This window comes from Podarcis vaucheri (assembly GCF_965113315.1).
Source record: "Podarcis vaucheri genome assembly, chromosome: 8".
NCBI lineage: Eukaryota > Metazoa > Chordata > Lepidosauria > Squamata > Lacertidae > Podarcis > Podarcis vaucheri.
The window spans coordinates 41,403,396-41,429,105 of NC_138766.1; the positions used below are offsets into that span (position 1 = coordinate 41,403,396).

Genomic DNA, 25,710 nt, shown 5'->3' on the forward strand with positions numbered 1-25,710 from the left:
TGTGTAGTCCCCACAGAACAAAACACACAGAAAACACAAAGATTGGCCTAGTATTTGTGTGCAAGCTTTGATATGATACAGAACTCTTTCGAAGGCCATATTTTTGGGAACATTTCAAAATGTTCCAAAGACATGTTCTACTTATCCAGGCTTCCTCAACCTTAGCCCTCCAGATGTTTTTGGCCTACGACTCCCATGATCCCTAGCTAGCAAGACCAGTGGTCAGGGATGATGAGAATTGTAATCTTAAAACATCTGGAGGGCCGAGGATAAGGAAGCCTGTACTTATCTATTACATTAAGGCTTTTCTTCATTTTTTGATTGGAGAGAGGACATTTTACTTATTACTGTAGCTGAGGCATGGTTCTTCAGACTGTTAAACGATGCCTGCTAATAATAATTTAATAGAACTGTTGTGATTAATACGCAGTAGCTTGCTTACCTTTTTATATTTCCAAGTACTTTACCCCCAGGCAAGCTCACTCCTAATATCTGAGGGGAATAATGCCTTGGGAGAGTGGGGCGAGACTAAGATTTCATTCAGAAGTGGGGAATGTTGCATTAGCATCTTCATCTTGCTTTCATTTCAAACTGCAGTAGCGGTTGCTTTCTGGAACTATGGCTTTCTGACCAATATACTAGCACATCATGCTAAATTTCAGTCACACCCGTGAGTGTGCTGTGACACACAACAAATGTCATTGGGCGATGTCGCTACTCTCTCACCCTTTCCATATGTATGTGCTTCTTTTCCCTGTATGCTTTCTTCCATAAAATAGGCAGGAAAGAACTGTATGCTGGTCTACTCCCCCTAATTTTGTCACTTTACCCCCGCGGTTTTCTGGGTTAATGGATTTGCAAATTATTTTTTTCCCCTGGAAGCAATTAACACGGAAATGAGCTCTCAACTTCCTCTAGATTCCCAGAAGTGAGATTTACATTGTGTGAAAGTTCAAATATAATGTGGAAATTAAGAGTTAGGGCAGGCACCCCAAACTTGGCCCGCCAGATGTTTTGGGACTACAACTCCCATCATCCCTAGCTAACAGGACCAGTGGTCAGGGATGATGGGAATTGTAGTCCTAAAACATCTCGAGGGCAGAGTTTGGGGATGCCCCAAATAAATTGCTGTGTGAACACAACCTAGGAACAGAAGGTGGTGGGAGAAACATAGGAAACTGCCTCTTAGTGAGTTTGACTATTGGTTCATCTAGCTCAGTAATGCCTACCTTGATTGTCAATGGCTCTCCAAAGTTTTAGACTGGGGCCCCTCTCAGCTCTGCCTGAGGTTGCCTAGAACCCTCTTGCAAACAAAGCAGATGCTCTATCACTGAGCTATGACCATTCCCCAAAGGAAAGGTTCCATTCTCCTCATCCCTGTGACCCTTTTGTTCTATAACTGTTTCTTGCTTTATACATAATTAGGGCAGTTTTTAAACAAATGACTCTGCAATTGCCATGCATGCTTTGAACCATAACCACTTGTGGGAACAATTCTCTTAGTGTGTGTGTGTGTGTGTGTGTGTGTGTGTATTCTTTTTACTACTTTGCATCATGCAAAAGCCTATTCACAGCAGAGGAGGTTAGTTATTATCGATTTACTATGTTTCTGGGGGAAATTTTACTCTGATAATCTCTACTGAAAAGTCCATTTTTAACGCTCACCCTCTTTTTCTTCATAAACAAGCAACCCAAAAATGACCTAAAGACTTCCTACACCAGGAGGTCATGAATCCTTGTTAAAGACAACAGAGCGGTGCCTCAGGCTATCCTGAACAACTACTGGCAAAACAGCTGTTTTAAATTTAAAGAGCTCAACAAGGACAAAATAAAATCAATACAAGACTATTAGTGTTCAAAAGAACTATGCTACAATTGCACAGGTTTTAAATGAGAGCAGAGCAGTCATATATGGTTTGCAGTTTGAAACAATAGTTTCTGAGGTATCCTGACTATACATTGACGACAGGTTGCATAGAGCAAATGACATCCAGAGAGTATTTTAATACCATTATGCCCTTGATAAGCAGATCAGATCATCCACACTACTCATTTTATCTCATGTTTTGTCTCCCTTAAGACTTTTCCACCAGCCTATTACCAGTTTCCCATTTCCAGGTTCATAAACATGCAAGCAAGCTTTTGGCAGTAAACTAATACAATGGTTTCATCATGTTAAAATGTCTGAAAACAGCTGCTGTTGAAAATATACTGTCTGGGATGCCCAGTTGCGATCCTGTAAATCAGGCATGTCCAACAGGTAGATCGCAATCTACTGGCAGATCGCGGGGTGCTCCTGGTAGATCTCTGGCCCCTCAGCGATCTCCCCCTCCCAAATAAAGCTCGACAAATTTGGTCTGACAATGGGTAGATCACTGCCAGGTTTTTTTTTATACTGTGAGTAGATCATAGTCTATTGGGAGCTGGACGTCCCTGCTGTAAATGAATGCTACTATTTCATTGTAGGCTCCAGCTTACAGAAGGGCAAAGTCTTACCTATTATCCCATCCCTACTGAACTAGACACCAACTCCCATGCTGCTTCAAATGGTCTCCCATTCTTGTTCAGAAAGTACAAGTGATCTACAGGGGGGACTGGCAAAAAAACACCTTTCTTCAGAAACTGTTTTCTGTGGCAACAGTGAGAGTTTTTTCTGTCTTCTTTCTCCATGCAGCAGTGCAGAGGGTGTAATTTTCCATCAGGATCAGTTGGAGGCAAGGGAAACATATTAAACCTCCCTTTTCTCCATACTGTCATCCTGATGAAAATCACGCCTTGCTGCCTCCCTGTGTGGGGTTTATACACAGTGTGCTGTGGTTGGGTGCTTTTTCATATTAGTGAAAAAGTGAGGGAGAGGAAACACTTTTAAATTTTCTATGAAGATACGCTAGAGAGAGATAAGGATTGTGGCAAAAGATATTACCATATTTTTTGGGGGGGGTGGCGGGCCAGAGTTGTCCAGCTTTTTTTAGGGGGGTGCTAGAAAATGCACGTATCGCAAAAGCCACCTATCCATGTATAAGATGAGCCCAAATTTTTAACATACCATAGTTTTTAAGTAAGAAAGCATAATGTTATACATGGAAAAGTACGGTAAATTTGTCTTTTAGAAATCCCATAGTGGAAACTGTATCTTTAATGATTAGGAGACCATGGTGTCCTAAATGACAAACTTTTCAATAACATGCTTGTGCAGAACTCTATTTTGAAGGGGGGGGGACATTTTCTATATGAGTGTATTCAAGAACTCACACCTAATCTTAATCTCACAAAACTAAGAGTCCTACCTGAACTTCTCTACTCTCAAATAGTCATTTTAAAGTTTACACAAAGAAACTAAGGAGGGAAAATGGGTCTCTCAAATTGATTCATCCAAAGAACTTGTACATGGCCCTTCAGTCATGTATATATAAATCATTCTCCACTCTACCTTTTTAAAACCCCTTTTGTAGCAAACTATTCAAAGACGCGGGTGGCGCTGTGGGTAAAACCTCAGTGCCTAGGGCTTGCTGATCGTAAGGTCAGCAGTTCGAATCCCCATGGCGGGGTGAGCTCCCGTCATTTGGTCCCAGCTCCTGCCCACCTAGCAGTTTGAAAGCACCCCTAAGTGCAAGTAGATAAATAGGTACCGCTTTATAGCGGGAAGGTAAACGGCGTTTCCGTGTGCGGCACTGGTGCTGGCTCGCCAGCTGCAGCTTCGTCACACTGGCCACATGACCCGGAAGTGTTTTCGGACAGCGCTGGCTCCCGGCCTCTTAAGTGAGATGAGCGCGCAACCCTAGAGTCGGACACGACTGACCCGTATGGGCATGGGTACCTTTACCTTTACCTTTATTCAAAGACAGAATTTGTTGTTCTCCTTTCCCTCCCTTAATATACTGTATTTTTTGCTGTATAAGACTCACCTTTTCCGTCCTAAAAAGTAAGGGGAAATGTGTGTGCGTCTTATGGAGCAAATGCAGGCTGCGCAGCTATCGCAGAAGCCAGAACAGCAAGAGGGATCGCTGCTTTCACTGCGCAGCGATCCCTCTTGCTTCTGGCTTCTGAGATTCAGAATATTTTTTTTTCTTGTTTTCCTCCTCCAAAAACTAGGTGTGTCTTGTGGTCTGGTGCGTCTTATAGAGTGAAAAATACGGTAAACATTTATTCTAACTCTTCATTTTCTCCAGATTCCCAAAGACAAAAATAACTGAATTTATGAAAATGGTTTTAAAAAACTATTCAACCAATAGTTTTCCAACCAAGATGTACTGAATGTGCTCTTCCAATATGCTTTTTCAGACTCCTAATAGACTCCCATAGAAACCTTCACCCCTGATATAAATACGACTTACATCCAGGGTACCATGTGTTCTGCATATATTTAGGAAAACATATTTAACATAATTCTAAAGGATCTATAAACTTTCATTGTGTAAACACACACTTCAGAAATATCTAAACATACCTCTGCTTGTAAGTCCCAGATCTTCATAGAGTTATGAGATTTGGGTCCAGGGTCTTCCTCTAAACTTTCTGTGATTCTTGTTACTTCAGTCTGATGTACATCATTATGTATCCCAAACTGAAAAATAGAAGTTGGCTCATCACTGAAAAATTAGGATATCATCTGCAAGCATCATCTGAACTATAGTCTCTAGATGGCCTAATACAGGGGTAAGGAAACAATTTTTTAGCCCTGAAGGGCACATTCTCTTATAGGCAAAAACAGGTTTGCTACATCTCAGTGGTAAACAGGTCCAGATGCAAAAGTAAACAGAGGAATGGCTGTGATGCTCACCTTTGCCCAGTAATTAAATTCCAGCCCTATAAAAGCCAGAGGTTTTAGGCACACACCCCCACACACATTCTCTGTACTCCTCCCTGACAAGCAAGCAAGAGGCACAGTCACAATTCAAGAACACATTCCAGCCAGGCAAAATCATTCAAGGAGGATGTAGCCAGTAGGTGAGCATATGGTCAGGAGAGAATCACTAGGATGAAAGAGAGAGGCCTGGAGGACCAACTTTGTTCCTGTGCCTGAGGTTACTCACCCCTGGCTTAAAACATAAAAATATGCTGCTAAATAAACTCACTGGATTGTGACTCTTTATCTTAGCACATGAGCGGGATGATTAGGGAAACAGAAAGGAATGCAACATCACGCTAAGGAGATTGCTCCATCAGCACATGTCTTTCTGCTTGCCTAGTGGAACGATCTCCCCTCTTCACCCTGTGCTCTGTTCTGGGGGGTTGTGCCCACTCTCCCAACCTGACCTGTGAAATTATGTGGGGAGGAGGTGAGAGAAGGGGGAAGTCCCATTGTGCTAGCGGGAGTTCTTATGGTGCCTTCTGTAGCACAACAGCCTAGTTGAATCCTGCTCAAAGGCTCTAGCTCCTTCCCTGCATTGCATCTGTCGTCACCCTCCATAACCTGGAGCCTGAATTTCTGAAGGTGGAAGACACTATGAACATGAGGAGGTTTAAAACCTTGTTTTCCAGGGTTTTAAAGCACACAAGGAGCTCTCACAAATGTAGAACACTTAAATTCATACCACCACTGCAAAGCTTAGCATAGGCAAACAGAAAACTCCAATTGTTATAGGCAATTATAGGCTGAAATTGTCACAAGGAATCACCCGTTCTAATGTCACAGTTCAGCATAAACCAACACTACAACAGAGACAAAGAGAAAATAATGAGTATTTTTTCAAGCACAATTTTATGGAAGGAATGATGATTTGCTGGGCCCATTCTTCTGTTTTGCCTCATTGACTCACAATAGCAAAATCCACATTGATTTTAATGAATGTGGATGGCCCCCTTTGAAAAGAACAGATTGGGAAAGCCAATCAAAAGTGCCAGGAGTGAAACTACTGTATTTTATTGCAAAATACAACATAAGAACAGATGTCAAATGCTTCAATTTGGGGCCTAGCTGTCGAAGATGGGCCAGTATAAAGTATTAGTCCAGAAATGCACTTAGCAATGAAAGAATGAAGTTCCAAAATCCTCTTATCAGTACTGGATTCTTCGTTGTAAAAACTTGTAAAATCAGTGTATTTTTATATATATATATTTATTTTTATAAGCTTTTAGCTTGCTTTGTAAACAAGATTTGCTTCTCAAAGTGGCTCGAGGCCATGTGCAAATAGAAATCCATAAAATCTAACAGTAAAACTAGTTAAAACCATTAAAATATCCAATTCCACCTTAGGAAGATACACGCCAGCATACCACCAAAGTAACCCACCCAGCTCCAAAGAACAGCATCCAATAGCTTAGACTGAGCTCCAAAGGCCATGGTGAAAAGTGGAATCTTTAAGACTCTTTAAAATTTAACAAGGGAGGGCCTTGCCTGAGCTCACATGGAATCAGATTCCATAATTGGAGAGCCAATTGGAGAGTTAAAGTGGGTGAATATTTTTACTTTTCACTCTCTCTTTTTTGGACTGCATAAATACCTGGGTTAGATTAACCATTAAGCAAAATAAGCACATGCTTAGAGCATCAAAGGAAGGTAGGCACCAGAGAAATTTTCCATTGCCAGATTTTTAACGTTAATGGTCACTTTGCTGGTTTAGGAAGCATTGTATACATGATGCTTGCAATAACAATCCATATCTATCCTGTCATTTGCCGTGAACATTTCTTATTTTTGAAGTGTCTACTGCCAAAATAGCTTTGATCCAATCTGAGGAAATAACGATGTAGCAACAATGTATACACACCCTTAGTCTGTAATCTTGTGTGCACTGACTAAGCCTCATTGAACTTCCAATTGAAGCAAATTCAGGATCAGGCCAATAGGGTGTTACTTCTATGTGCTGGAAAGATACTGTGAACATACCCGGAACTGATTTGGTGGGGGTCATGTTATATATGTTATCAGGGATTTCTAATTCCATTCTACTATAATAAAGTTTTTCCACATAGTGAAGAAAAGAATTTCCATCACAGGAAAGCAAAATCCACAATCCAGTGTATCGCCTTGCTTCATCTAGATTGCTTTTGAGAACTTTGCGAATTTAGATTCCACAACTACGCAGGGAAAGCTGGAGCCCCTGATGTTCATTCCAAATGGGATTTTTAAAGACTCATTAGCATGCTTTTCTAGTAGTTGATTGGATTATGACAGAAGAAACCAGCAGGGGTGGCAGTGGTAATAGATTATACAAACTGTGTTCAAAACCCTATGTAAATGGCAAAAATTGTTTTAGGCAAAGGGATTATAGCAATTATTTCTTCTAATTTAATTTGAAGTCTCCAAAGGGCAGCTGCTTTGGGGTATTCTGAACCAGAAGATCTGACGTAAAAACACGAGCTTTCATCTCTTAATTTGCCTCAATGACATCCTAACTTTGCAGGAAGCAAAAAGAGTCTTTGCTAATTCCCACATGTGTTTCAAGGTTTCACAACAGATATTTGGTTTACATTTCAAAGGATGGTACCGTGCTTCCATCAAACACAACGTTTTAATGGTACTTGAAACCGCATTGTATTACTGCTGTTCGTTGCCCCTTTGCTGCAAAGGATGTGAATGTGACAGCGGGGTATGCTTGGTCTTCATGATTTGAAGTTGAGTTTGCTTGTTTATTATTTAAAGGAAGCAACACTTCACTACAATCTTCTTCCTAACATATGGAGCTTTGACAGTCATTAGGGAGATTGGTCTGACTCTTGCAAATCTTTCCTCCTATCCAACAGCTGGTGAAAGTACTTTCCTCCTCCCCCCCTACACACACACTTATTCTGGGCAACAAACGTCCATGTGAAAAAAAGGGTGACAATCTTGAAGTCAGCAGAAATCTAACTTGCAGCTGAGCAAGAATTCTAACAAAGAACAAGCAGGTGGAGGAAAAACTAGGGTGTTTCTGGACTGCAGATACATAAAAAACACAGGAAAGATTATGGAGGTGTTTGAGATTCCCTGGAGAAATTGCCCTTGTCTTATTGAAACAATTGTTGTTTTTTACAACAACCCCTCAACCAGAGTCTTGGGAACATGCGGATTGCCCATTGGGGTGGACCTGCTACACTAGGTTGCTGGAAGATGAGTTGGTGACGCATATGAGAGGGAAAGAGGTGACAAGGTGGTTGGGTCAGCACAGTGCAAACACATCAGCAGGAGCGGCATATTGGTTCTGCTGGTGCATTTTCACAACACAGACCTCCCTGCCACATCACCCCTCTTCCTCTCCTCCTCCCCCATAAGCATCAGTGATCCACCAGCCTGGAAGCTAGCATGGCACCACCTCACCCCCTCCCAGTAAGCAGCAGTAACTCACCTGCTGGGAGGACAGGTAAACATCTCTGCCAGATAATACCTTGTGTTACTGCTCAGCCTTCTTCAATCTGGTGCCCTCCAGATTTCTTGGACAACTCCCATAAGCCCCAGCCAGTGTGACCAAGGATTAAGAAGGATGAGAGTCATAGTCCAAAACATCTGAAGGCTACCTGATTTGAAGATGACACTTTGATGGAAATTGGTGTCAATTCTACCCCATTTTTTTTGCACAGTTCTTAAAGGAACAGGAACCTTGCCCACTTTTGCATTTGGCCGCACTAATGATTGGCTGGCAAGCCAGGCAAACACATTCATTTCCTGCCCCCTTTTTTGCGACAGAAAAAGCCACTGTAAAGAGGCATGGTGTATTGGAAAAGCATTTTCAGCAAACATCCTTCAGGGGGAAAAACATTAAATGTCAAGTGTGAATGAATTTATCTTTATGAAGAAGATAGAGTTTAACCCTTTTACGTTTCTGTTGCTGTTACTATTATTAAACAATCTAAATTACATGATTATTATTATTTTTTTAAAATGGGTTGTTATGTAATGATAGGTCTACTCAAAATAGACATTAAGTTAATGGATACGACTAATTTAGGGCTATTAATTTTAATGGGTCAACTCTGAGGATAACCTTAAGCACAGATCATGTATTACCCACATATCTCACGGTCACATCTATATCTACCAAGCTGGAAAGAGGTTTCCTCTCTCCTCTTTTAATTTTGCAGAGGAGGAAGCATATAGGTTTTCCATACAATCGCCAGCATACAGCTCCATAAAACATAAAGGCTGAACTAAATCAAGTTGTGCTTTAAATAAGACACAGAGAAAAGATGCTTGAATGAGTCTCTTCCATGCCCTTCTTTTGTTTCAAAGTTGATACAGTTCTGTTTACAGTCTAACTTGTTTGATTTTTTTAAAATAAAAGAAATACATAGTTTCAGGAGCTGTATGGAAGAACAAATCTAACTTCTCTTCTTTCTACATACTTAATTAAGCAGGTGTGGATGTATGTTTACATTTGCAGCAGGTGTGGGTACTTATCTGAACACTGTACACAGAATTTCAATGCATGATTGTAGGGTTGTATGTTTACATTCTATTTGCCAAGTGGAGGAGAAAACTGCTTTTAAATTATCACATTACGAAACAGCCAAGGCTTCAAGATGGTGGACCTTTTGCACCCCCTATTGATTCAGTTTCATTCCTTAGTTTCTCAGCTTCAGGAGTCAGCAAGCCCGATTTGATGGCTTTGTAAAAAGTTCTATAATTCACACTGAAGCCTACTGCTGCTCATGGTAGTAAAATAATATTTAACGCAAGCATGGGGAAACTGTGGCCTTCCAAATGTTGATAGACTCCAAACTCCTACCATCAGCCCCATGGTCAGACTATGGTCAAGGGTCAGTGATTACGAAAGTTGTAGTCCAGCAGCACCCAAAGGCAGAAGTATAGGGCATGGTAGGGTAGAGATGCTAACCTGACCCCCTGGCAGGTGAGTTACTAAGATGGTGGGGTGAAACACTGGGAATAGTGGCACAGTGACAATGGACCAGCAAAAGTGCTGGATTTAACTGACTGGTGCATTTGCACTGTAGTGACCTTGTCCCCACCTCACCCCTCCCCTGCTAGTGACCAGCAGTGGCTCATCTGCCAGGAGGTCAGGGAAGTGTCTGCAACTCACCCCACCCTCCACTACTGTCTGGAGGGTCACCAGTTCCCCACTCCTGCTTTTGTGATAAGACTGAAGGGCCACAATCCAAAGTTCCATGTTAACCTTCTTACTGCATCTCTACCTGTTGCCTTGCCAGTTTCTGCAGAGGGGCACTCAGCTTTCTAGGTAAGCAGAGCATAAAGGGCTACAGTGGGTGGACATGATGCAAAAAAGGATAGGGCTTCTGTCCTGTCCATTTAAACTACAAACGCTACAATCATCTCTTTTACACAACTACCAAAGGTGCAAGAACCTGCCCCTGGCAACCATTTTGCATCCGGCATCCCTAACCAGGAAGGAAGGTGGGACTCCAGACATGCAAGAAGCTGCTATGTTCTTCCTGCTGCTTTTTGGGTGTCATCAGTGTAAGATTAAGCCGCCTGCCCCTGCTACTTTAACTGTTCAAGCAGTTATCTCAGGCACTAAGGACTCTATTAATCTAGGTCAGCGTAACCAATGTAGTGCCGTCCTGATGTCTAACATTGGCCATGCTAGCTGAAGTTGATGTGAGTTGATGTGAAGTTGATGTGAAGTTGATGTTGAACCCCAATAACAGTTTGAATACAGCACATTGGAAACTTGTGATCTAGGTAGACATATAAACTTGAAAATAAATAAATCTACAAAAACCATAATCTCTGAGAACAGGACAGAAAAGAAATACAGTGGAACCTCGGGTTGTGAACGTGATCCATGCGGGAGGCACATTCGCAACCCATAGCGCCATGTCTGCGCACACGCAGGTCACGATTCAGTGCTACTGCGCATGTGCAAAGCGCAATTTAGCGCTTCTGCACATGCATGAGCGCTGAAACCCAGAAGTAACCCGTTCTGGCACTTCCGGGTTCGCATAACCTGTAGACAGCTGTTTATGTGGAATAAAATCTTCCATTAATCTACTGGCAGTGTTTCCATGCTCAAATTATACTTAGGTGCAATTTTTTTTATAAACTGGACCATTTATTTATTGTGTTGGAAGCATCTCCAAAATCTCTTAACATTTTTCTTTACACTGGAATCACCCAATAATTTGATTCTCTCGTCATGTACTACGATGGAGACATACCCAGGTTGCTTCAAACATAATTTAAAAACCGATTTAACCTTTAACAAGCCATATTGATGTGGATCTTGAAGATGCAATATTCTTTTGGATAAAATGAAGCATCTGAAATCACCCTAAGGAAGCATTATGGTGATTTATAGTTGCACCATACATTTTACAAGCAATTTATCCTGCAGCTGAAAGACCTACTGAACACACATGTCGCATTTCAAAATAATTTCCATCCATCCTTCACATTGATTAAACAAAATCCAGATACACTCTTTCTGTTCAGTCTGATAATTTGCCTTAATTTACCTATGTAACCTAGCTATGTTTTCTATAAGATTAAGAGGAAAATTATTATGGAGAACATACTATATCATCCAGCAATGCAATTACATGTAAGTGCTAATACAAATAGCTATATATTCAAATCACAAATACAGCCTTTCAAAAAAGAAAAGAAAAACCTAACATAAAGCAATTTTATAATGAGCAAATACATTTTCCTGGGAGGGGGAGAATTCATGCTATTGGCAAGAAAGCATTTGCAAGTCTATACTGCTCACCAGTGGTCAGTGAAGGAAGCTGCAAGTTTCTTGGACTAAAATGAACACTGTTCTTAATCATCACTTTCATAGGACTAGCAGAGGACAGACATATATTATAATATCTGGGAACAGCATCTTATTTGCAGGTTAGTGTGTATAAGTTTGCAGCTTTCGATGGATGCTCACATTATTACTATTTTATATATGTACTGCCCTCTCCACCCTATTTCAGAAGGCACGTCAACTCAGACCTGAATTCTAATCAAGGATAATAATATTATAATGAGACTTAACATTGAATATTATGTTTTTATGACTACTAGAAGCTGTGCATTAAGTGCAGTGGGCCCAAGACTGTCTCCCAACTGAGATTAGACAGGCATTCCCCTTCATGCTCATGATTAAGGGCTTTCTTGTTCCAGCAGGTTATTTCAAGGTAGTGTTCAGTTTTATGTTTATTGCTTTATTGTTTCCTTTTGTATGGTTTGTTTTGATGTCTACAGCTTAGAAATGTGAACGATCAATCAGCATATAACTGTCTTTAATAAATGATAGTATATATGAAGGTTTGAAACCTGAGCAAGTTCGCTGGAGAGGCTATATTTCTATAGCAAGATCCTGCGAATTATTTCATAGGTTCCATTTTAGAGCATTAAAAAGTTAGTTGCCACTAGATTTTCATTATCATTTCATTTTCTATAGCACACAATCAATACACAATTTGCTAAAACTGACCTTCAGCAGGTGCATTAGGTATCATGTATGGAAGTGTAATCCATTTTACCTTACAGTAGAACCCCATGGGATTGTAGTAGTAGTAGTAGTAGTAGTAGTAGTAGTAGTAGTAGTAGAGCAATATATGTAAAAAGCTGTGTTCAGATGATCATATCTTGGTTTATTACATTTATATCCCAGCTGTCTTCTGTAAGGGATCCCAATGCAGTGCACATACGGATCTGAGGCAGTAACTCTGACCTTCTAACTTTGACCCAGACACAGCTTCAGAAGGGTGGTGGACATGTGTTTTTTCAAACCACACCCTGGGAATAATCATTGAATTTTCCATGTTAAATCAGAAGGTGGATTGAAAGCAGGGTAGGGCCTAGTCATAGAAATGTAATAAAACATGGAAGATGTATTCATTTCTACTTCGGCATAACTCAGAATCTGCATCTTAAGTTTGTACGTATGGGAGAGCAAGACAACAAAAGAGAAGAAATTTCATTTATTTTTCAGTTACTCATGGTAACTGCCTTTTGCAACATACCTGCTTTACACTCTGCTGTTTGGACTTTCTTAGCTCCTCATATTTCCATTTCCACAGAATTTTTTCTGACTTCAGCTTCTCTATCTCTTTCTCCAGAGATAAGCGGATTCTGCAGTGTTACAAGAATGATAACAAACAATACTTTAAAATATTGCATGGGTTCCAGGACTATATTCTTCAAGATACGGAAGGGTTTTGTTGCAGTTCTTGTGGTAGGGAGAATGGCATTTTCAAAAGCAATGGGCAGCCCAATCCTGCATCCGGGTGAGCTAAAACACGTGCAGTTTTAATCCTAGTGGCTGCTGTTGTTGAAACACACTAGAAGAAGACAAAGGGCTTCTCCACACTTCCACTTGTCCCAGGGGAGCCAACTTGGGCCACAGGATGCTTTCCAAGGTCTTGCGAGACCTCAAAAGTTGCATGGGGGCCCTGCAGTGTGGATGCACCCACAACAATGGTAGGGTGCTCTGGCACCCAGAGCCCCCTATAGTTGGCACCCCTGTGCCTTCCAAGAAGTTTCCCACTTGTCCCGTGCCTTCTGGGCATGGGTCCATGTGGTTTTGCCTTTGCCATGCCACTTTCCCCTGGAATACCTGCTCTTTTGTGATAGAGATCAGAACAAACCCAATCACCATTTGTTCTGATGCAACACTGAAGATCAGATTTCCCCATGGGATACTGAATACAGTCGTACCTTGGTTTTCAAACAGCTTAGTTCTCAAATGTTTTGGCTCCCAAATGCCGCAAACCCGGAAGTGACTGTTCTGGTTTGCGAACTATTTTTGGAACCGGAACGCCCGACGGGGCTTCCGGTTGGCTGCAGGAGCTTCTTGCAGCCAATCAGAAGCCATGCTTTGGTTGCCGAATGTTTTGGAAGTCGAACAGGCTTCCAGAACGGATTCCATTCGACTTCCAATGTATGACTGTACTTATTTACACATTACTCATGTGAAGGGGCAACATGGATACAAAGGAACTGCAGGGTTGCACAGTTCCTTGTAGCCTCTTTAGTGTTGAGAGATAACTTCTGAAGCGGGAAGCCATTTTTATCCATGCAAGCTCCCTGCATGTTTTAGAATCGAGAAGGAAGGATGCTTTAAAAACTTGTATCCATATCAGGGCACTGGATGAGATGACCATCAAGGTCCCCTCCAATGCTGTCATTCTTTCTGAATGGTATCGGCTGCCTGTTGGATGTTTTTAATGTAGAAGGGAGCTTTAGTTCCATGATAGTTTCAGTTACATAGATTCCATAGGTGTATTTCAGTAAACAGACAAATCTGAGACTTGGGTTCATCGCTCTGCCACTGTCAGCCCTCCACTAACTAGCAAGATAGGGGTGAAGCTGGAAATCATCACAGGACAGGATAACATGCCATATTGCTAATTTAATTTCATATGGTTGTGTGCAGGACCAAGCTGGTGAACAACTGTATGCAGGGACACTGTTACTACACTCTTGAACTGGTTCTTAATATGATATTCTCTCTGGGTAAGAATGTCCTCTTGTTTGTGTCTCTCATCCTTGCACACTTTTGGTACTGAATAACTGAATAAATATTTGCCATCATTAGCAAGAGCTGCCAACAGTACATACCAGAATAAATCACACTCAACACCACTACTCTGTCAATAGTAAGTTCTTAAAACGCTGCACAGTGGAGCAGACAGTAGGATTTGTAAGAACATTTCATAAAGGCATGTTACTCTTTTTTCAGGTTGTTGACAGGCACCATCTTGCAAAGTTAATAAGAAAGATAAATGGGGGAAATAAGAACTAGTCCCCAATGAATTTGGCATTGGAACTAGACTTTTCACTACCTGCAAAATACACTGTAATTCTATTCCAAAATTGGCCTGTTAAAAGTTTTTCTTGGAGAAAAATGTTGGGATTTTTTTTAACAGAAGGAAATATGTTATTAACTTACTTCTGCTCCTTCTGCAAGATTTTCCTTGATTCATGAAGATGCAAATGCAACACAGAAATATGTACTACTTCATCGTCCTGAGATCTGGTTTCATTCTCTTTGCTTGTGTCAGGATTTTCCAGAAAAACTGATGTGTGTTTGTCTCTGGAATCAAGAATCTCCAAACTGATTATTTTATCTTGGTGGTTTCCTAAAGGGTTTTCAGTCGCATAAACTTCCTGAAATGAAAAAGTGGGTAAAAGATTGCAGCCTCAGAATGTTTAGAACTATGGGGGGAATTGGTTCATTTTTGTGATTTAAAAAAGACCCATATCTATTTACCTGACAGAGACTTTCTACTTCAAAAATCTTGTTGCTCTGGGCATGTTTAACAGGCTCTTTCTCCAGAGATGCTAAATGGTCCTCTGTCATCAAACACATTTCAGAAAAGGCAAAGCTCTTTTTCCTCACACTCCTAGCTTCCACATCTTCATTTTCTGTGAGCAAACATTGGTTTATTTTCTTCAGGGCACTCAGCTCTTTCATTGAGGCTTCCAGCTTAAGCTTCAGTTGCCTCCCTTCTTCACGGGCTTTATTTCTTTCAGCTCTGACTTTGCTCCATTTCTCACGCCAGTTGGCTGTGCAGTCTGACCACCAACGCATGGTCTTCTCCATTTGGGCTGCCCTAGCTTTGGCTTCTTTAAGCTCTCGAAGCCGTAACTCCTCACAAATTTCCCAGTCGCTGCTGTTATAAATATACACAGAGGGGCGGTAGGATGGGGGTGGAAGTATTCTTGGCGATACGACACTGGAGTTGCAGGTGCTACATGCTTTTGCACAGTTCTGTGCTTCAACATCACGGGGCTCCTTTAGTTGGTTTCTAAGGAGCTGCTTGTTACAGACAGAGTCAAAATTCATGTCTCAGGTGATTCACTTGTTTCCACACCTGAAGTAAAAAAGGAAAGCTAAATTTATAAACACATTAACAAAACAAGCCCAAGTTCAAGAGACAAAGTAAGCCCCAGATTGATAGAACCATTAATAATGCATTACAGTGGTGCCTCGCAAGACGAAAAGAATCTGTTCTGTGATTCTCTTCATCTAGCGGTTTTTTCGTCTTGCGAAGCAAGCCCATTGACAGATTAGCGGATTAGCGCTATTAGCGGCTTATCGGCTGATCAGATCAGCTGATAAGCGGCTTAGCGGCTTAGGAAAAGGGGGGAGGGGAAAAAACGCAGGAACTCGCAAGACATTGCCATCTTGCGAAGCAAGCCCATAGGAAATTCGTTTTGCGAAGCACCTCCAAAACGGAAAACTCTTTCGTCTAGCGAGTTTTCCGTCTTGCGGGGCACCACTGTATTCTAATTCAGTGCAAATACTTCACTACATCTAACATGACAGTCATCACTGACTTAACTTATAAACAGTGCTGGATTTATGTATAAGCTAAACAAGGTATAGCTTAGGGGCCCACTCTTTTGGGGGCCCCCCAAAAATGTAAAAAAAAACCCCCACTGGATGTACATTTCCAAAATATAAGATAAAAAACAAATAAAATAAAACCTACATACAGCAACATTGTTTTTCAGTGTATTTCAGTTCAACAGTTCAACAATTACTTTGATGAAATACATATTTTGTTATGTGCAAATGGCTTTAGATACCTATTAGGTCTATAAATTACCATATAGCATATATTCAATACAAAAAACAGCGACAATTTGTTGTTGACAAAGGACAGTTGGACATATAAAGGGCCCCATTACCTTCAGTAGCCCAGGGCCTCATCAAACCTAAATCCGACCCTGCTTACAAAGGCTCTTGTGGCACCTTAAAGGCTAGCACGTTAATTACAGCAGAAGCAAAAACTTCTTGTTGAGTTTTGTTGAGCTTCTGTGGATTAGATTCCATGTCATGTATAAAGTACAGTCTTCAGCTGGCAGTTGTAAACATGGGTGTAAAGAGAACAGCATTTATAAAAGCTGGATTTAAATTACAATGGCCTGGATCTGATTAACCTGGTGGACTAGCGGAAGCCAGCACACAAGGGTCACCCACTAATGAAGTCATATTCTTTTCAGCTCTGGATAGGGGCAATAGCTTTCTGTTCTTCTGCAGGCATTAACTTACTAAGCATTCGTTTGATATCACCACCACTAAATCCATGCTCAAGTTATCAGGGAACCCCCAGAACAACATACAGGGGGAGAAGGGGGTCATTCTGTCTGGCAAGCAGAAATGCTTGTGCTCAGAAAACACTAAATTCCTCCCAATGAAATGCAAAAAGTATAGAGTTGCATTCAGGGTTGTTTTTAATGCTAGGACCTTGGGTTGAAAGGCAGGTAACAACAACAACAAATAATAATTCAGAATGAATGCACTTAATGAATGCACTTAAGTTAGCTATGCCTATTCACTTCAACAGGTCTACTCTGAGAAGGGCTAGTCTGTCCATTCAGGTGCATAATAAGCACAGTGGCCCTTCACACCATCAGGAATTGGTGATAGTGCAATTGGTGATCTCATATGAATGCTTAGTAAATTCATGCCTGCAGAAGAGCAAAAAGCCATTGCCCCTATCCAGAGCTGAAAAGAATAGGACTGAACTGCTTGATAAGTGGCAATTCAGCTATGTCGTGCTGGAGTGTTCCTTTAAAGTTCCTTTGTTAATTTATATAGCCAAAGTTAATTTACCCTTTGTCTAAACAAACCTAATTTGATAAGACAATCTATTATGTGGAATCAGACTTGTAACTGCCCTTCTCTTCTCATCACCCATTAGAATGTGATTTGTCCTCCTGAGTCAAGTTTCAAACACAATCAGATTTTTAAAAAGTGTCCATTGTTACTTTTTTTTTACCACCCCTCTATTGCCAAGCATGGCATGGTCTGTGTAGCAGCTGTAAGGTCAAACAACTATTTGGACTATTTCTTAGAACCATGTCATTTCAGAATGAATGGAGAGGGGAGAAATAGCCATTTTAAGAGGAATGCATCCTTATGTATCTAGTATTACACACCATATACCTACAGGCCATCAGAATATTTCATGTCTATAGTTTCTCTCCACTCTCAGTTTATAAATTACTGAGACAACGTGGTAGGCTACCTAAAGATATTTATGTTTCCACTTAAAGTGTCCACGTTATACTTTATAGCCTAAAAAAGTTTCCAAGTGTATAAGATCAGACCAAAAGCCAAAGAAAAGAAAATATATACAATTCCTTATCCAGAACATAGATAAAACTCATCCAACACTGCTTGGTTCTCCCACTGAGTTTGATAGATTCTGCAGCTGAGTTCAGCTGACAGCATTCACAGTCTGAAGACCACCCAGATGACTTAAGAAAGCATTGAGTTTGTCAGTCCTGTTTCCTGGAAATGTTGCCCTTGAGATTGGGGGACTAAAACACTCTAAAGTCTCAAGAACATGAATATATTATATTAAAGTACACAAAATATAAAGGACACACAATTTTGAATAAAGATGAAGTTGCAAATTACATCTGCCCATCACCAAACAAAAAGACAGTTGTGAATGTCAAATGTCACACAATTTAAACTGCCCTTTATCAGCAGAATGAAAAACTGCACACCATTATTATTATTATTATTATTATTATTATTATTATTATTATTATTATTATTATTTAATTCATACTCTCCTTATATCCCCAAAGGGTTTCTAGGCAGGTAACAACTATAAAATCAATTATAAAACAATCACACAATACACAATGACAATTCCATCAGACCATCATAACAACCTTCCTTAAAATCCAAAATAAAACAAGTGAGTTAAAAACAATTCGAACTCTTTAAAAACAGAAAAAACAGTAAGATCAGAAGTTCAAATTCAGGAGCATGTTCACCTAAACAAATGTGTCCTCAGGAGGCAGAGGTACGGATTGGCGCCTCTAGCACTAGCATCACAAAGATCTATCTAAAGCCTCCCATTATCAATTTCTCACTTGCTCTCTTCCATTTACTCTTAAAAGAGCTTCAGTTTTTCTAGAAGGAAAAAAGAGGAGACGGGCCCCACCCCCAATAGTGTTGCAATTTATCACAAACTTTGAGAGGTAGAGAATGCCCAATGGGTTTCTGTTTTCACCTGCTTTGTTGGCAAAGGGCTATAAATTGCTGGATTTTTATTTACTTAATTAATATATTTCTGCTCGATCTTTCTGCCATCGTAGAACACAAGTAATCCAGACACTGCTGAGCTTTAGCAAGATGGCTGCATCATGTGCCTTCACGTCATGCCCTTACCCCAGTGGTATACTCAGAAAAACATGCCTCAGATGCCAGTTAAAGGAAAATAAAATAATAATAATAATAATAATAATAATAATAATAATAATATAGAAAGGAAGAATTCCCTAGAGGCCAAGGTCCAGTTTGGGGCAAGTACCCTTTGGTGACAGATATTCAAAGTCACAAAATATGCATCAAAGTGTAGAAATATAGGCTTTTGGACCTTTAAAATATGTCCTTGTGAGTTCCAAAACTCTTCTCTTCCCCTAGCATAGAAAAAGACCACACACTTGGTAAGTTAAAAATGGTTTACTTACAAACTTTCCAAAGGTTGGATTCATGGGTTTTCCATACAGCACGCAGAAAAAGTTGCACAGGCAGCAAAACCTGGCTTAGTTACAGTTGTGAAAGTTCCTGCATTATTGGTGTAGAACTCAAGAGTGACTTGTAAGAGTCATGGTCTGAGCTTCTTTGGTAGACTGAAGGCTTGATTACCTAGTCCCTCCCAAGGTGAGCTAAGCCTGGCAGAACAGCTTACTCTGTGGTCTTAACCCCATCATGCATTAATTAGACTTAAGCATGTTGGTTATATTAGGCTGGTTATCCCACAGAAGACAGGTTCAGTTTTTTATGACTCTGATAAATACATCTTATACATCACAGCACTATTTCTGGGCTTTGTGTGTGATAAACAGGGGGGGGGGGAGGCACATATGGAAAAACCATAATTATGATCAGATGACTTTTCAGGGAGGGATTATGGTTTAGAAGGTAGGGATTATGATTTATAAAATGAACCCACCAGGTGAAAAATGAAATTCTCTGTGCAGAGATTTGGTAGGAAAACCAAGCCATATGGATGAACTGCATTAAATGTTTTGCATTAGGAATTGTTTTTAATAACATACAGCAGATGAGATATTGCTTCCCACTGGTTCAGTTCTACATAGCTGGAAACATTTCCCCCCTGGCATCGTGCATTGCTATGATGCTTCTTCCCATGCCTCTTACCCTACATGGGCACATGAGATAATTAAGAGAATGCACTGAAGAAAATGCGTCATGCACTGTAGCCTGGAAGGGCTGCTGACACAGTCCATTGGTGATACTAGATATTTGGTTAGCCTGGGGCTATAGACCAATTATAAGCAGATGGGTCTACACTCTAGGGATTGTCTGCAGACAGCAAAACTTCTCTAAGCACATTCTGCAGATGAAATTCTGAAGCAGTGAACTTGCATGTGCAAAAATTCAGTTGATTGGCATGCAGTGACTCCATGACAGCCTGTTTATCAGGGAGACCACATTATTGGCAAAACACCTAAAAAAGAGGACTTGTCTACCAAGGAAAGGCAAATCTGGAGACAATTTACTTAAAATAAATTACAATTGACTTCAGAAGCAATTAGTTACATTCCTGAATCTCCTCAGATGTTAAGCCAATAAATCCCATCCACCAACAATGTGATTTCATACATTTCTCTCTCTCTGCTAAATCAGTAACCAAGGATAAAAGTTGAATGTACATGGGTCTTTGATTTAGAGTGGCTTTGACACATCCTGTGACAAAGGACTGCCTGCAATCATCCATTGGTGGTGCTATTACTGGACTGTATTTACCTAATTTCTACTCTGAGTAAGCCCACTGAAATGAAAAGACCTAAGTTAGTCATAGCCCATTAATTTCTATAGGGCTACTTGGAGTATGACCAATGTTGGATACAACCCACCTCCTTTGATTTGCCTTATTTTGAGAGCAGGATATAGGAGAAATGAGATATTGTTCCTACACTGCATGGGGCAAAATTACATTTCAGTAAAGAGCAATAAATGGAGATCCATCAGCATACAATCAGTTTTTGTGTGTGTGTTTTTTAAAAAGAAAAATACACATAGACAATGGGGCAATTTCCCAGTGCTTTTAGAATCTAATATTTTAAAGAGGATTAACACTGTTTCAAACTATGAAGGGGTGATGTATTTTTATTACTACAATTAGTATAGCATGTATAGGTTGCCACTCTTGCCTCAAAGTGGCTTACAGTTAATAAAATCCAAAAACTATATATATTATACATCTCTCTCTCTCAATATATATCAATCAGTTTATTGGACTAGCCAAAGGCCATGAGAATTTAATTACATAGATACCTAACTACCTACTTACTTATATTTTTCATTTATTCTGACTTCCTCTTGCAGCACAAGATAAATGAGGAGATTGTGTGATACCACCTCTTACCTTCTCTTTGAGACAAAAGGCACAGGTTTTATACATGAACTTAATATCTACCCAGGCCCCAGTATAACAGCCCCAGTATGAGACATTTTGGGAATGGTTTTCAAACCATTCAGCCCAGTTTGAATTGCACATGGTGAATTGTGTTCATGAAATAATTTGCCACATGCCCAGACAACCAGAAAACCTGTTACTAACTTGTGATACTTTTAGCATCACACTTGCATCTGGGCACATGAAAACATAAAAGAGGGAGCTCAATGTTAGGTCCAATCTGGAATGTACGTTTGTTACCCAGCACTAAATTACTGCATCCATTTGCTGAAAAATTCTAGATCACCATACCCATTAAAACACTGTTCAGTGAATGGAATATAATGATAAAGCTCTAGCTTGTCAGCCTGTAGACCTGACGTCAACTGCTAGACTTGACCAACTGAACTTAATTCTAGAATTGCACCTAAGAAAATTATTCCCAGCTGTGTGATTAATGGTGTTTCAAGAAGTGAAGGAACCAATATTCATTTGTTCCAATTTATCAGCCACCTGTGGCTTTTGAGGCACACAGTGTGTTTGCCTGGCTGCTCCTTTTACTACTTCTAACTAGCTCTCCTTGTTAATTGGGATGTTATGAAGAAGCATCAGATCCATGCATGGCCCCCATTAAGAACAGAATGGCTAGAATCAGATTTATTATCAAGCGAAAGGCATATAGAGTGGGCGCATAACACTGTGGGTTCAAGATGTTCATAAGTATAGGTACAGCTCATGGAGCAATGGGTAGGCCACAACCAACAGAGATGTCCTGCAGTTTTTCGTTAGTAAGATTTACATCAATAAAAAAATGCATTGTATGATGCTACTGCATTCAGAATTTTCTTATGCTTCTCTGCTTCATTGGGTTCCATTTGTAGGAAGTGAGAAAATGCTGTGCATGATGTTGTCATAGCACATATTTTAATTAAATGGCACTGGAGATACGAGGGATGAAATGCAGTAGTGGCCATACATTCTCTTTAACATCTGGTCTTCCCATATCAAATTCTTTCTGACCATCCTTTTCCCATTGGACTGTTAGTTTGATCTTATGCTTACATTTTTTGCAAGTCAAAATAAAAATAATAAAAAATAAATTGTCCAGTAGCACCATATAGACCAACTAAGTTTGTTCTGGTATAAGCTTTTGTGTGCATGCACACTTCTTCAGATTTTTTGAAAGGTTTGTCCTAGCTTCTCAAGTGATGCAGACCCAAAAGGGGCCCAATCCTCATGCTCAAAGACAGGAAGGGATCGTCCTTAGACCCAAGGAATATACAAGTGGGAGAAGACTGTTGCATTCACATGTCCTGCTTGTGGGCATTTCAGAGATAGCGGGTTGTTAACTATTAGGGCTTTTGGGATCAATTCTGCCCCACTGGTATGACTGGGGGGAAATATACATATAAGGTGCTAGGGGTCAAAGTGCCCCTACAGAATGTTGTTTAAATATCTTTCTGCTGTGCCTGTTCTGTCCATTTTGTGTGAGAAAGTCACATATTAGGTATATAAAAAAATACTAGGGGTACACATTGTTGACAAGGTTTGGTTCCAGCCCCAACCCGGTCATTCAGGAAATCTCAATTCAGTGGGGGCTGAAGGTGGGGCACAGGAAGAGGAGGAAGTCTCTGCACTAATGGGACAACTTCATTGGATATAATCCTAGGTGTATTACTATTGAACAGGGTCATCCGCTTGCCCCCCAAATGGTCTTTGTGTCCACCATGCTTCCAGAAAGCTAGATCAGTAGATCTTAAACCATAGTGTGGTGGGGAACAGTTAAACAGTGTTGAAGTTGTTTACCTGGACAGTACTGGTGTGGCCATGAGGCCAGGACCATGCAGCTTTCTAGCATTGCCCCCCCATTATCTTCAAAACTATTGTACAGAGTACAGCTATTCTAGTGTATTTTTGGCAGTCTACGGCATTTTCTTGCCTTAAAGTCACCACACGGGTAGATGCTTGAAAAGTTCAAAATGGAAATTCAACTTTTACATTTTGATGTGATGTGATATACCTCGGGTTAAGAACTTAATTTGTTCTGGAGGTCCGTTCTTAACCTGAAACTGTTCTTAACCTGAGGTACTATTTTAGCTAATGTGGCCTCCCGCTGCTGCCATGCAATTTCTGTTCTCATCCTGAAGCAAAGTTCTTAACCCGAGGTACTATTTCTGGGTTAGCGGAGTCTGTAACCTGAAGCATCTGTAACCTGAAGCATCTGTAACCTGAAGTACCACTGTATGAGCTATAGACATGAATGGAAGAGAACGAAACACTAGAGTGATTACTGAATTACTTGGAGTAATTCTGCTCTGTATAATGTTCTAGTGGTGGTTTTATGTTTTACTGTATACTATGTTTATGGGATGAAGGGCAGTTCAGAAATGAAACTAATAAGCAAACAAACAAATAAAATAAGAGGTTTTAACTGCAGCCACATGTATAGTTGGAGAGACAACTGCTTTTTAATTTACAGTCCTAGTGATATGAGATGGAATGTTAAAGAAATCTTTGACGCTTTACCTTTCCCCTCTATCCTCCCAGCTCTCCTGCTATGGGCACAGTGACCATGTGAAAATACAGCACAGATCACTGGTGGTCTCTCTACCACTGGCTAAAAATTACAGAGCTAGCTTTCTTGCAAGCTGTTCAACAGCCACATACTCCATTTCATGTTGGGTCACTGGTTCCAAACTGATTCCTGTCGAGCACCATTCCCCAAATGAACTATGGTGTGAATAATCCAGGGTGTATTGTGCTCTCACATTCTATACAACAAAATAACAGAACTGCCAGCATGTTTGGAAGCTATGGAAATAATATTATATTAGCATTCTTTCAGCAGAACCAGATGGACTACAGAATGCCTTCTGCAAACAGGAAATAGATTTTCATTATTCAGGTCTTCTTAGTCATGAACTACTAGATTGAAGGCTGTTGTCTATCCTTCATATTTCTTCTCAAACCAGGCATAAAATTGTAATTATTTCCAGAAGACTTGGAAGCTGTAATAGAGAAGACTTCTGAGATTTAATACATTCAATATATAAAGACACTTTCCATATTTATATTGTAATTACTTGCAAATACGAGACTTAAATAAATTAGGTACTAGTCAAAATATTCCTAATTGTTTCATAATTTAACCATCAAATGCATTTCCTGGTAGGATATGATTGTAAGTAGTTTAAAATGTCTAGTTTATTATCATGCAAATATGACTAATTTATTTGTATATCTATTTCCATTAAATTCATATCTTTCCTTCATTTATGTGAACAATGACAACTTTGATGAAGGACTAAAGAGAAGGGATGAGGGAAGAAAACCCTTCTTGCTGCTGTTTCCATAATATAAGTAAAGGAAAGGTAAAAAGTACTGGGAGGAAGAAGCCTGGCTAATTCTCCTGTTTGGAGAGCTGTCTCCCTTCCCATTTAACTTAATAACACATGTTTAGATAGGCATGGTATGCAATCAGGGTGTGTGTGTTGTAAAACAGAGCATCATAGCACAATGAAATCTAATTTATTCTAAAAACAAAAGACTGTTCTTAATTAGATTTACAGTGCAATCTTTTCTCAGAAAGGGAAGTTCCATTTTGAACAATGAGGATTAATCCCTCATCAGCGGGTTTGGTAATGAACCCTTCTCTGTGCTAAATAAATCATCAAGCTTGGCGACACTTTACAAAGTATTAAAGAAAAGGCCCCTGACCTGAGTAGCTTAGAAACTAACATTCAATGCAGAGAAGAAAAAGTTGCAGACAGATGTAGACTGACAAAAGAACAAGTGTTTATCACATTTACATGAACATAGGCTTTATTATGGCTCAGTAGGGAAACTCAGGTCTGGGGCCAAAAGTAGCCCTCCAGACCACTGTATCTGGCCCTCAGGACTCTCATTGGACCAGGTGACCTCCTTAGACGACACCCCCTATCCACAACTCTCCTCTTAGCAGCCCTGTTCTGCTATCACAAGTGTTTTTGCTTGACTGGATTGTGTCCTTGAACTGTGATCATACCTCTTGCTTTCCTCAATGGAGAAATATGTGTCTTTAGGTGGAGGAACCCCTGACTTTTACACGGCTGGAATATGGCCGGCTGTACAAGTGCCACACCTACTGATCCATCTACTTTTGGTCCTTGCCCAGCCCACCGCTAGCATATGACCTCCCAGAGGGTTCCATGAGAGAGAGAAAGTGGCCCCCAAGCTGCAAAAGGTCCAGCCCCTTTGTGGTAGGGCATTAGATAAAGGGATTTGAAGGTACGTGACACAATTCTCATGCTGAAGCTGGTCTCACCATTTCAGATGCCTCAATGAAAGACCACCTGGGAGTCACCTGTAAGCCACTTTGAGGTCTTTGAAGGAAGTATAATAGAAAAAATTGCTAAAGTTCACTCTCAAAAGGAAACATTTGCATGA

General features: G+C 40.3%; 1 protein-coding gene across 1 annotated transcript in view; it reads right to left on the minus strand.

Annotated features, from left to right (window-relative positions):
* The window catches only part of CCDC102B (coiled-coil domain containing 102B), a 544,870-nt gene that overhangs the window by 46,887 nt on the left and 472,273 nt on the right, over positions 1-25,710 (minus strand). Inside the window, exons 4-7 of the mRNA XM_082235272.1 lie at positions 15,102-15,705; positions 14,781-14,998; positions 12,853-12,961; positions 4,448-4,564 (exon numbers count right to left, since the gene is read on the minus strand). Of these exons, the coding sequence (XP_082091398.1) occupies positions 4,448-4,564; positions 12,853-12,961; positions 14,781-14,998; positions 15,102-15,677 (1,020 nt within the window). The 5' untranslated portion in view covers positions 15,678-15,705. The remainder of the gene's footprint in view (positions 1-4,447; positions 4,565-12,852; positions 12,962-14,780; positions 14,999-15,101; positions 15,706-25,710) is intronic.